This window comes from Procambarus clarkii, chromosome 34 (assembly GCF_040958095.1).
Source record: "Procambarus clarkii isolate CNS0578487 chromosome 34, FALCON_Pclarkii_2.0, whole genome shotgun sequence".
In the NCBI taxonomy this organism is placed as follows: domain Eukaryota; kingdom Metazoa; phylum Arthropoda; class Malacostraca; order Decapoda; family Cambaridae; genus Procambarus; species Procambarus clarkii.
In genome coordinates, this window is record NC_091183.1 from 31522858 (window position 1) to 31537390 (window position 14533).

At 43.0% G+C, this 14533-nt stretch overlaps 1 protein-coding gene across 1 annotated transcript in view; it reads left to right on the top strand.

Moving 5' to 3' along the window:
* The window catches only part of LOC123762003 (uncharacterized), a 276247-nt gene that overhangs the window by 154077 nt on the left and 107637 nt on the right, over positions 1 to 14533 (top strand). Inside the window, 2 exon segments of the mRNA XM_069335682.1 lie at positions 11268 to 11568; positions 11830 to 12047. Of these exon segments, the coding sequence (XP_069191783.1) occupies positions 11268 to 11568; positions 11830 to 12047 (519 nt within the window).

Below are 14533 nucleotides of genomic sequence, written 5' to 3' on the forward strand. Positions count from 1 at the left end.
GGATCAGGAGTAAGATCTGACGGCACCGCAACATCCGGAGGAGGGTCTGCGATAACCGGGGAAACGTCGGGCGATGCTGGGGGAGCCTCAGCAGCGAACGGGACACTCACCTCCTCACCCCTTGAGTCCTCTTCCAGAGGGAGCGGCGGGAAATCCTCCTCATGGAACAAATTCACGGGAGCAACCAGATGAGCAGTACACCTGGCAGCCTGATGCCCCAACAAGCCACACCAGAAATAAGTACGGGGTTGCCGGGCATAAAACACCCGCATGTAGTACCTTAACAGCCGGACAGATGATGGAATGTCCGACCTCAGTCGCATCCCGAGGGTCCGAATGTTGGTCTTCAAACCGAATACCTTCCAGATGACAGCGAGTTCATCCGCACACTGACGACGGAGCCATACCTCTGGAAGAAACGCCGGAGGAGAGTCTCAGGAAATCCATGGGGGCGCCATGGACACTTACATATGTCACAGCACCACTGCAGTCCGAAATGGTCACAGATACGTGGCCGTCCTGCAGCAGCAAAGTACGCCCCTCGTACCTCCGGAGAAAATCACGACACTGCCTCACCCACAAACTTTATAATCACACGGCGAGCAGTGACCAGCTCGACACCGTAGACGTCTTGAACCGGGACCCTGAGCATGTCACTCAAGACCAAGTCCACTAGAGGGTAACCTGCACGGCCGGTCAACTCCAAACCAATGGAGTTCACCCTCACGACAGCTGGAAGATGGCCGCCCATCGTAAAAACGCCACGTCCACCCCCAACAGGAACAGCAGGGAGGATCAGCCTAGCAGAAGTGGAACACACCTACCACCACCCAAGTGGGTCCTTGACCCCATATTTTTTAAAGAACATGAACGAGTAAAGCAGCTTGGAGATACATACAATCGAACCAAAGCACAAGTTGAATTGCATACATTTCTTGTCGCAAATAGAGAGGTGAGAGACATGAGCAACGTTATACGAAATAAACATTGGGAAGAGTTCCTACAAAGTATAAATGAGCAAACAACACCTGTTGAAGTTTGGGAAAAGATACGAAAAATCTCTAGAAGCAACCCAACCAAACCACTGCATCACAGCCCACTAGAAGAAGTAAATATTCTCCTTGATCAATGGGCACTAACATCAAATTACAACTCACTCCCAATTAACATACAGAATAAACTTAATGACACACGTCCCAACAGACATCGAACCATCAATCTTGCCTGTACAGTTAACGACGTGTGGGATCTTACTGATGTAAATGAATGGGAAATAAATCATGCACTAAATTTGGGCAAATCAACTGCTCCTTGAGAGGACAGTATTACCTACAGTTTACTGAGATTAGTCTCATAAGCACCAGGTAATCCACTTTTAGTGTTATACAGAATGCGTTTAAGTGAAGGAGTATTACCTGATGCTTGGACAAAGAGTGTCATTGTTCCTATCTCCAAACCACACACAGATAATGATAGACCCATATCTCTAACATCGTGTGTTTGTAAAGTGCTTACACGCATTGTCCTTAACCGCCTCATGTATCATATACAGGGGCACCTGTCACCCCAACTGTTTGGATTTATGCCTGGGCTCAGACCACAACACTGTTTTGCTGAATGCTTCGATGATATTGAAGCTTCCCCGCAAGCAGTCTTCATCAATCTAGCAGCAGCTCTTGATTCGGCAAACAGGGAAATCATACTAGAACAGCTTGCTGAGCTAGGAATACAAGGAAAATTATTGAAATGGATAAAGGGCTATTTGTTTAATCGAACAGAATATGTTTTATTTAATGGTGTTAAAAGCACAGCATCAAACCCTTTGAACTGAGAACTCCACAAGGAGGGGTCCTCAGCACCTTGTTATTCAACGTTCTAATACATAACCTTATTAAAGCTCTTCCAATTAATAATGAAGACACGGTTATTTGTTATGCTGATGACATATGTTTACAGACTGCCTCCGAGCCTAGAATGCAAGTTCTGCTCGATGCTTTTGCTACTAGAGCTGAGGAATGTGGCCTCCTTATCTCTGTACAGAAAACTTGTGCCCTCAATTCATGTGGTACTCCACCACCCAACTATCATATAGAGAGGCGAGCACTTGAGAACTGCGAGTCTTACAGATACCTTGGTGTCCCCATTAACGACCTTGGGTACCTTTCTTCTCTCAAGAGGAGACTCTGGGAGAGATTAAAGCCCTTGTGGGTCTTTGTTGGTGTTAATCATAGAATTAACGTTAGACATAGCTAGAATGTTCGCTGTATAATTTATACGCTCTGTGATTGACTAAAATGCTCTACATTTCACTTTGAATACAGACAAAGAGCTAAAATCTCTTGAAACCTTGCAAAATGAAGCAATGCGTCTCATCCTTGGGGCTCCAAAGTCCACGAGAATAGTTAATATGAGAGCAGAGTTAAAATTACTTACCATAACTGAGAGAATTTTGTCCATTAGCACAGTTTTCTGTGGGAACGCATTGAGTAGATCTTGACAACACATGAAGTTTCAAGCTTAACTTTCTAATATGCTACACTCATCTGAGGTCTAAAGAAGAACAGCGAAATCTGATTATGCATTTTGGTTCTACAAGGTAGCCAACTCCATCAACATATTAAATATGCACCCAACTCAGTTAATGATTAATCAACCAATTACTCCATGGGAAAACTGGGATCTATCTGTTGGTTTTGTAAATGCATCCAAGAAAGATAGTTTACACTCTACATTATTAAAACTGTTAACACTGAAACGCATCACTGAGAGTACCCATGGTATGGGGTAACGATGTGTATCAGTGCACACCGACGGTTCTATAGAAGCAGGTGGACGATGTTCCGGATGTGCATGTAAAATACTTGAACAATCTTTTCTCGTACATACTGCAATGAAGCGCGTGAATGACTGGGCAAGTACAACTCATATCGAACTTGCAGGCATATACCTTGCCACAGAATTTTTAAAAGACAAAGACAGTGAACCTACATTCTGTGACTTGCAGAGTGCACTCCAGGCTTTGAACGCACATAGTAGTAACACCCAGAAAATAGTGATATTCGAATGAATGTATTAGCTGCTAAGGAAAACAGATTTGAAATTAAATTCCTATGGATACCAACACATATTGTCATCTCAAGGTATGACACTGTTGATATACTTGCAAAGACAGCCTGTAGAAAACCAGTGGTGGAAATTAATATGGGTGTTTCAATAGCAGTGACAAAGAGAACACTTAAACAAATATCTAATGAAAATCTCACCGACCTAACAAATTCAAAAAGACCTGAAAGTTGTAGCTTAAACATTATGATAAATATCCTGAGGAGACATTCACATATGGGACTATTAGAGCAAGAACTCTTCAATGCCCCATGCTCTTCCTGTGGGTGGTAATGGACCCCATACCAATCCTCTGGGCGATAATGAACCCCATACCCATCCTGTGGGCGGAAGTGGACCCCATACACATCCTGTTGGAGGTGGTGACCCAATAGCCATCCTGTAGGCAGTAATAGACCCCCATATCCATCCTGTGGGCGTTAGTGGACCCAATACCCATCCTGTGGGTGATAGTGGACCCCATAGTCATCCTGTGTGCGGTATTGACCCCATACCCATCCTGTGGTTGGTAGTGACCGCAAATCTATCTTGTAGAGAGTAGTGGCCCCAATACCCAACTTACAGGCGGTAGTGGACCTCATACCCATCCAACAGTTGGTAGTGGACCCCATACACATCGTGTGACTAGTTGTGAACCCTATATCCATCATGTGGACGGCTGTGGACCCCAAACCCATCCTGTAGGCAGTAGTGGCCCCGAAACCCAACCTGATCTAGACCCCATGCCCATCCTGTGGATGTTAGTAGATCTCATACCCATCCTGTTGGCAGTAGTGGACCCCAATTGCATCCTGTTGGGGGTAATGGACCCCATATTCATCCTGTGGATGATACTGGTTCCCAAACCCATCCAGTGGGTGGTAGTGGAACCCCATACCTATCCTTTTGGGTGGTAGTGGACCCCATAAACATCGTACATATGACTTGTCTTGGACACTATATCCATCCTTTTTGCAGTATAGTACCCCATAAACATTCCAATGTAACATCGTTTCTGTTGACGTTCCTACAATTCATTATTTTGATATTTTCTTAGCACACACTATTGTATACAATGTTGATTGGCAAAGCACCATTTTTATATGTAATAACTAGCTGTACCCGGCCACGCATTGCTGTGGCTCAGCAACGCACACCTCAACCTTCCCCTGTCTCCCAGTCCTTTCCACCATTCCCCCCTTCACCCGTCCCCCTCGTCCTCCCAACCATTCCCCACTCCCCCGTCCCCTCGTCCTCTCCACCATTTCCCACCTCCCCCGTCCTTTTGTCCTCCTCACAATCACCCGCTCAAGCATCCCCTCGTCCTCCTAAACATTCCCCGCTCCACCGTCCCCTCATCCTCTCCTCCATCCCACACTTCCCTGTCCCCTTGTCCATCCCACTATTTTCCACTCCCTCATTCCCTCGTCATTCCCTCCATTACTCCCTCCCCCAGTCCCTTCGTTCTCTCCACCATCCCCCACTCCCGTCCCCTCGTCCTACCCACCATTCCTCACTCCCTCGTCCAATGCATTCCCAAATGATCTGATGTTACCATCAGAAATTTGAGAACATCAAATGATCTGATGTTCCCATCACTGAAATATAAGAAAAACAGTTAAAAAATGAAAAACATTGAAAAAATTAGTAAAGTAAACTATACTCACGAAATGAATGGTATGGTAAACAACGCAGCTCAGTTCCAACACAATGTTACACAAAATAATTAAACCAAAATGAAAATAAATCAAAGTCAATGAAAATTCAATTTATCAATGAAATCGGAAACATTGAAATGGAATCGTAACATATTTAGTATAGTGTGTGTCAATCTTACATGTGTGTCAATCTTACATGATGGCGCTGTTTTCCCAAAAAAAACTTGTTTTTACCTGTCAGAGGTGTGGCATCTATACTTATACTCACGACATGATCGGTATTGTAAACAACACAGCTCAATTCCAACTCATTATCACACAAAATAATTAAAGAAAAATTAAAATAAATCGAAATCCATGAAAATTCTATTTGTCACACCAATCGCAAACACTGAAATGTAATTGTAGCATATTTAGAACACAGCGTGTATTACTCTTACATGCAACAGATGGCGCTGTTCCTTAAAAAAATCATGTTTTTATCAGTCACAGGTGTGGCATCTATACTTATACCTACGAAATGAACGGTATAGTAAACAACACAGCTCAATTCCAACGCATTATCTCAAAAAATTATTCAATCAAAATGAAAATAAATCGAAATCTATGAAAATTCAATTTATCAATGCAATTGGAAACATTAAAATGGAATTGTAACATATTTAGTATAACGTGTATTGCTATTACATGTAATAGATGCCGCTGTTTAAAAAAAAAACATGTTTTTACCTGTCACAGGTGTGGCATCTATATAGTAGGTACATAAAAGCACGCTTGTATTCGAATGGAACGTTGTGTCAAAATTTCAAAGCAATTGGAGAACCACTATCAGAGATTACAGCACGTATTGTTCTTAAGTCCAACATATGGTGCTGTTTTTTTTTTAAATCATGTTTTTTCCTGTCACAGATGAGGCATGTATATAGTAGATATATAAAAGCATGTGCCTATTCGAATGCAACGTTGTGTCCAAATCTCAAAGCAATCGGTAAAGTGGTTTCGAAGATTTCCCTCATATGAAAAAAAACATGAAAAACACAGTTTTTCAAAATAAAACATGTTTTTTCCCCCGTCACAGATGTGACATCTATGTAGTATGTATATAAAAACCCGCTCGGATGTGAATGGAACATTGTGTAAAAATTTCAAAACAATCGATTAAGAACTTTCGGAGATTAGCAATTTTGAACAGAGGAACATTTACATTTTTATTTATATAGATGTAATAATTAATAGTTCTTATTAAAATTTACTGAGAATTACCAAGATTTCTCAAAACAAAACTACAAACCTTCAATAGGAAGTAGCTGATCCATGATATTCAAATAGTATGGACAATATTATCTAAATTTCCCATCTCAAGTGATACTGAAACATACAATTATCATTAAAATTGAACCCATCACCACTATTCTGATGTCTACGGGGTTGGACGGGTACTATGGAACATACAATGATACGTGAGGAAGAGTTGGTGCCTGGACAAAAATTATAACTGTCAATCTATCACATAGGTACTATACAAATTAGCAGCATATGGACAATAAGCATTTAGTCACATATGTGCTGTGTTATAGCGAGAACGGGTTGACAACTTCTTGTGATTTCAATTTCATATTCTGCGAATAACAGAGTTAGATTCTTACTATAAAATGTGGTTTACAAATGGGTAGAGGGAAGGAAAAAGGTGATGAATGGCACTGAGTACTGCATTCCTTCTCACCAGATTGAAAGCATTTTTGAAATCCAGTTTTATCAGGGCTTTTTCATCTGTAATGTTGGCAATGTAGGCTCTAGCTGCAAGAACTCTTGGGGAATGCCAAAACCAAGCTGTGTTGGCTTCACAGGACAGTGTTCCCCTAGTCGGTGTCACGTGAGCAGAACCCCTATGTGTGCTCGAATCCGTGGTGCACAAAGCAGCTTAATCCTTCCCATCAGGATCAGCAGGCGAGTTCACAGGACTAAGACCCAACCACATCAAACAAATGCTCCACCCTGCACTGGGAGACATTGCACAGGGCCTCCTGGTGGAACTAACTAGATTCTCCAACACATGTCTAGCTGGCAAAATACCAGAGACCATACGGCCTCTCTTTTTTGGCGCTTCACTCTGTGCCCTGAGGAAAAAAGATGGAGGAATTAGACCGATAGCTGTGGGCAATTCACTCCGGCGCCTCGTCGCTAAGGCTGCTACCAGAACACTTAGTCAGGCAGCAGCAGACATACTGAAGCCAAAACGGCTGGGTTTGGCATTCCCCAAGGGTGTGAGGCTGAGGCTTATGCACCTAGAATGGACATTGCCAACATTACGGATGAAAAAGCCCTGGTAAAACTGGACTTCACAAATACTTTCAATCTGGTTAGAAGGGATGCAGTACTCACTGCGGTTCATTGCCTTTTTCCTTCCCTCTACCTGTTTGTAAACTCATATTACAGCAAGAATCAAACTCTGCTATTCGGGGAACATGATATTGAATCACAAGAAGGTGTCCAATAGGGTGACCCCCTTGCTCCTTTTCTTGTGTGGAGCGCCCTGACCAGACGCCGTCAGAGGGAAAGCGCCCTCGATCAGTTAATCTGTGGTAAGCACGATATACACCAGTTCATAGTGATTGCTTGTAGTTGGTCGTGTGCCCAGCGACAGTAGCAATGTTTATTTATAAGTTAGACATGTTTTAATAAGGCAGAAAGCCTGAAATAGGAGAGTGAAGAGGGAGGAGCACGGAGCGACGTCCGTCCCCTCTGAGCTCTGACGGACGACTGAGGGAGCCCGGCTCCTGACGGAGGAAGACCCTCCCAGCGAGTGAGGACCGCCGCCAGGCGAGGTGGAGTATGGACCCGCCCAACGGGGGAGGACCACTCTCACTGTATGTAGAGAACAGATAGAGGTTTGAGGCAAACATATTGTGTGAATATTTTTTGTTTATGTGTTAAAGGGGAACATTTTATTGGAGTGTCGATGGGTTGCAGGTTTGTTCTTTGGGGAAGAAGTTGCTGAGAACTTCGAAGCCAGCAGATGAAGTAGCTGATGAGACTCCAAGGTAGTGAAGCAGAGGACCTCGAGCTGTGAGGAGAAGCAGTGAAGAGGAGTGTCACGTGCTTCTGTAGAGGTGGTGAAGCACCATAGTTGCTCGAGGAAACTTCATGGTGTAGCAGCCAAGAGAGCTGTGGAGGAACCTAGCAGAAGGGTGAAGCACCGTAGTTACTCAAGGAAACTTCATGATAGCAGCCTGGAGAAGCTGCAGAGGATCCTGGTAGTGAAGCCCGGAAGAACCTAAAGATATTAGGGTAGTGAACTTCCAGAGGTGGAAGGGAAGTACTGGTGGATTACTTGTAGGGAGTTGATAGTGTTTGGTTGTCATTAGTGTGCAAGACGCAGTGAGGGGTGAGTGGTTGTTTGCATTCTTATGTCAAGGAGTGTTTTATACTGAAGTTTAGAGTTACAGTCGTAGGCTGGATTACCTACAGATGTATGCGTTCCAGGACTGACAGAGTGATCGATTGATCATTGTTGTGTATCAATGGACATTTATACTGATATATGTTATTGCATTCAAATGCTGATTTTCTATATATATATATATTGTCTTGCTGATGGTGCAACAGTGTATGTAGACTTGATCAACTTGAGGAGGTTGATAGTATCAGGTGGTGAACCAGGAGATAGGATACCACTTGATAAGCTGATAATAGAGTTCTGATGGTGTTGGAGTGCAACCTGATTGTGATATTATAGAGTATAGGATTCATTATTATTATATGTGTGTATGTATCGTGTATGTGCTTTGTCCAGTAAATGTATCCCAATTTGCTGGTGTTTGCCCTTGTCCTAGTGAGGCTTCCCAGGAGGTAGTAAAGAAGGAGAGAGAGAGAGAGAAAGAACCAAGAACCACTGCTGTGGACAGGGTAGGAGGTAATACTAGTAAGTCATAGGGGATTGAGGAGATCATATCTCATAAGGAGAGAGTGGGGAGTCACAGCGGCTCGAGTGGGTGTGTGCACATGACAACGAGGCTAAGTGTTGGAGCCGCATCCCCTAAACGTGTGACGTTGAGCCCCTCTCCAAGAGCCAGAAGCGCCAAGGGTGATCTCCTAGTATAAGCACTCTACCGAGTTGTGGGTTGGGTTGTCCGTAGAGAAGGATCAACGACGACAACACCAACCAACCCACAGTCTATAATACTAGTCATCAAGGAAGTCACCGATAACCTGTCCAGTGAGCTCAACATTAGGTTTTTGGACGATGGTACTATAGCTGGCTCACCAGACTCCCTCTTGGATGACATAAGAATAATTTAGGAGCAAGGAGCAAGTCTAGGCCTCACCCTGAACTTTTCCAAGTGCGAAATAACCTCCACCATCCAGCACATAATAGAGCGAATAAAGGTTGTTTTGCCTGACATTCATATAACCAACCCTGAGGACAGCACACGCTTAGGTGCTCCTGTGGAGGGAATGCCATCGACGAGGTCCATGGTAAGAAGATCACTGACCTGAAGAGGATGAACGAGAAGATTGAAGACATCGATTCGCATGATGCACTTTACCTCATCGCTAGATGCTTGTCCCGCTCAAGCTGACCTACTTTCTTAGATGTTCGCCATCTTTCAATAATATTATATATGAAGAGCACGACAGCTTGCTGAAATCAATGCTAGAAAAAGCCCCTCAACCTTTCTCTCAGCGACTCATAGTGGAAACAGGCCTCCCTCCCTGTCAGACTCGAGGGCCTTGGCATGCGCACAGCAACACAAAATGCTATACCAGCGTTCCTGTCCTTTTCAGTGGCATTTGACAAACTTGGTGAAGGAAATCCTACCTGAGTACCTAGTTCAACGGGCAGGGCTACATGATCCCAGCTTCACAGACTGCATCACCAAATAGGTCTCTCTCGCAGGAGCAGCACCCCAACCACTACTTTCTGAAGCCCATAAGCAATCCAGCTGGGATCGCCTCATTGCTGACCAAGAAGCTGAGACTTTGCTAGAAGCTGCAACAACACCACATGACACTGTAGAGCTGTAGCAGCTCCCCATGCAAGTGACTTCCTATTAGCAACACCAATGTCAACAACTGGCACCTGTCTCACACCGCAGGCCCTTCGAATTGCTGTGGCTCTCCGCCTTGCTGCCCCAATCCACACCGAATACAGGTGTATTTGCAGTGAGGCAGCGACCGACAGGTATGAACGGCATGGTCTTCTCTGCTAAAGGACAGGAGGATGGCATGCAAGACACAACGAAGTTAACGACATTATTAAGAGAAGCCTTACCACGGCCGGTTGTCCATGAGAGAGAGAGAGCCCCGTTACCTAATGTCTCCCGCAACTCTGATGATCCTGTCGATCCCATGACGGGATGTCGATCCCGTCTGCCTGTGATGAGCCTGTCGATCCCATGATAGCCTTTGATGATCCCAGACGGGAACACGGTGAAACCCCCTGGAAGAATGGTAGACAGTTGGAGTGAAATTACACTTGCGTTTCAACTTTAGCCAACATCTATATTGACTTCAGTGCTGCACAGGCAGGAAGAACTGCCAATCATAGGGAAGCAGCCAAGTAACATAAATACAGAGACCTTGATCAACACTAAAATTTTGTCCTCATTACCTCAGACACTTGGTGCCTGGGGTAAAAGTGCTGCGAGTTTTTTTAAGGAGTTGGGATCCAAGCTAATTCAAACCACTAGAGATCCTAGAGCTGCCAGTTTTCTCTTTCAGCGACTTAGAGTGGCGATCCAGAGAGGAAATGCTTACTGCATCCATGGTTCCTGCCCGCTATCTGAGAAGCTGGAGGAGCTCTGCAACTTGTGACAAGTAGTCTTGTTCCTTGCATGTAACCAATGTTGTAACCCTTTTTGTGCAATGAAATTTTAAAATAAAGTTAGATATATATACACACATACTAAAAGAATAGGGGTGGTAGGAGAAGAAAATATCAAAGTGTTCAGTGAGGATCCACAAGGTCTTCTCTGAGTAATCTTTATTTTCTTCTCCGAGGCTATGGGTCCCCTACACTTGCATCAGAGGTGGTACCCCTTCTAGGCATAGAGCTCTTATATATAAATATAAGAGCTGCATCATCATCTATATATATATATATATATATATATATATATATATATATATATATATATATATATATATATATATATATATATATATATATATATATATATATATATATATATATATATATATATATATATAGATGATGATGCAGCTCTTATATATATATATATATATATATATATATATATATATATATATATATATATATATATATATATATATATATATATATATATATATATAAGGATATTTTTTTATTAATATTTGATTGTAATAATATTAAATTGTTTATGTTTAGGAGTACATCTATACTCGTAGTTTGTTTTGTTTAGGAATGTTTATATTATATTCGAAATTTTGGAATTTGGTTTTATATGATAGGATGCAATTAGTTGTCATGAGAAGTAAATGAAGAATTCATTGTGGCTTTTGCAGGAAGTGGATCTTGCTGTTGGCCCCTTCATTATAAGTGCAGACCGAGCAGATGTGGTTGACTTCACAGAGACAGTATTCATTGACTACTCTAGGATTATGGGTGCTCGAGGTCAGGCGGAGGTGGACCCGTGGGGCTTCCTGTTCCCTCTAGAGCCGCTTGTGTGGGCGGCCATCTTGGCCACCCTGCTGGTGCTGTCTTTCGTGGTGTTTCTAATGTCTTACTGCCTCTCTGGCAACATGAGTGCTCAAGGGAACTGGTTGTTGGTTACCCTCGACTTTATACGGATGTTGTTACTGCAAGGTTAGTACGGTTAGACCACACACTAACTAAAATCATTCAACCTTTAAAACCCATATTTTAATATTATATTTGATCGGAGAGTAACACATGTAAATAAAAAGTTACAGTAAATATAGAGAAAATGTAAGTAAGTGATAAATATTTCATTATCAGGAATCCAAGACAAGACTAAATATAATGAACCGCATGAAACTGAATAGTATTTCTGAACCTGAAAAGATTTTTCATGAAAAATATTATATGCTACAACTTTGATTCTAGATATCATGGGTCCCGCGGACTGGTGGTGGGAGCGGGTGGTGATGGTGGTGTGGGGGCTGGTGACGGTGGTGTTGACACAGAGCTACGCCGGCAACCTCATGGCTCTCCTGGCTGTCAGACACATCTCTCAGCCATACCAATCCCGACAGCAAGTCCTGGACGACCCGTCTGTTACCATAATATGGTTGAAAGGTTCTGCTATTGAAGATATTTTACATGTAGGTAATTGAATATATATATATATATATATATATATATATATATATATATATATATATATATATATATATAATATATATATAATATATATATATAAATATATATGTATATATAATATATATATATAATATATATATATATATATAATATATATATATATATATAAATATATATATATATATATATATATATATATATATATATATATATATATATATATATACATATACTACATATATATATATAATATATGTATATATATATTATGTATATGGGTATGTATAAATATACATCCAAGCTTACCACCAAGTGCCGTCGGGATGTTGGGGATTTTAGATTAGATTAGCAAGGAGAAGTTCCAGAGATAATATAGGGGATAATTAACAGGCACCAATAGAAGAGTTACAGATTACCAGTGGGGATGTAAGGAAGCTCTTACTTGAGTTCGATGTGACAAAGGCTATAAGGCCCAGACGGAATCTCCCCTTAGATCCTAAAGGAGCAGAAGCACTGTATCTACCACTCTCCATAGTGTATAGCAAATCACTGGTAACAGGGAAATTTTAAAAAAAACTGGAAGACGGCTAATGTAGTCCCGATATACAAGAAGGGGGGGGGATAGACAGGAGGCACTGAAATACAGGCCAGTGTCTTTAACTAGCATACCATGCAAGTTGATGGAGAGGATTTAACTATAATAGCTAGTGGAACATCTGGAATGAACGACCTTTGTAACACAATTTCAACATGGGTTCAGGGATGGAAAGTCCTGCCTCACAGGACTTTCCAGCCCTGATTAGTTGAATTCTACGACCATGCAACAAAAATCAGGCAAGAAAGAGAGTGGGTTATCTTGAGATGATTTCGAGTCTTAGCGTCCCCGCAGCCTGGGCCTCGACCAGGCCTCCTTTTTGTTACACACTCCCAGGAAGTATCCCGTAGCAGCTGACTAAATCCTAGGTACTTATTTACTGCTAGGTAAGTGAGGAGGATTAAGACAGAGGACGATAGTACAAGGCTACAAGATGATCTAGACAAACTGAATGAATGGGCCAACAAATGGCTACTAAAGTTCAGTCCTAGTAAACGTAAGGTAATGAAACTAGGCGGGAGAAACAGGCCGCCAGATTCAGGATACCGAATGGGAAATGAAGTACGTAATGAAACGGACAGAGAAAGTTCTAAGAGTTGACATCACAACAAACCTCTCTCCTGAAGCCTACATAAAAACTATAACATCTGCGGCATATGCAAGGCTGGCTAACATCAGAACTGCCTTCAGGAACCTGTGTAAGGAATCATTTAGAACCTTGTATACCACATATATATAAGACCAATCCTGGAGAATGCGGCCCCAGCATGGAACCCGCACCTTGTCAAATACAAGACGAAGGTGGAAAAAGTTCAGTGGTAAGCATCTATGTAGGATATAGCCCAGTATGCCCAGGATTCAGTTGATCAGGTGATTGACAATTGAGAGGCGCAATCAAAGAGCCAGATATCAACCCCCGCAAGCACAACTAGGTGTGTAACACTAGGTGGGTACCCACACACACACACACACGCACACTCTCTCCCTCCCTCCCTCTCTCTCTCCCTCTCTCTCTCCCTCCCTCTCTCCCTCCCTCCCCCTCTCCCTCCCTCTCTTTCCTTCCCCCTCCCTCTTTGCCCACACACACACACACACACCTCACCCGCTCTCTCCCTCACCCGCTCTCTCCCTCACCCGCTCTCTCCCTCACCCACTCTCTCCCTCTCCCTCTCCTCTCTCTCCCTCCCGCCTCTCTCTCCATCTCCTCCCCCCCCCCCTCCCCTTCTACTTTCTTCTCACTTCAGTGGAAGGGTCGGATCCCCCCCACCCACCCATTTATCTCTCCCTTTATCACTCCCTTTCTCTCTCTCTTTCTCTCTCTCTTCCTCTCTCTCTCTCTCTCCCTCCCCCATCCCAACAGGGTCAAGCATGGCAGCCAGAGGTCCCAGGGGAACAGGAAAGAGCCAAGGTGACGAGATGAAGGAAATGTTCGCCCAGTTTCTGGAGGACATCAAGAGTGAGATGCAAGAAATGATGCAGGAAATGAAGAACGAAATAAGCAACCTGAAAAGAGAGCTGACAGCAGCAAAGGAGGAGATTAGAGCCCTCAAAGAAAATGGTATCGAGGCTGAAAATCAGAAAACCACCCAGGGAGAAGGTGGTAATAGTTTTCTGGATGAGAATGCCACAATAAAAGCAACATTTGCGGAAATACTAAAAAAAAATAACTCTGAAGTAATGACTGCAGTGATGGAGGTGGCCATGAAAGCAGCCACCTCGCAGGAGGCGGCACGCTCCACTAGCCAACTGCTGGAAAGGAACAGATCAGTGGTTGCTGTGGGTATTAAGGAGCAGGAAGGATCTAATAGGACAGAGTGGAGTGACAAGGACAAAGCAGCAGTGAATGAAGTACTAAAGGCACTAGACATGGAAGGGGCTGAGCATAGCATTGAG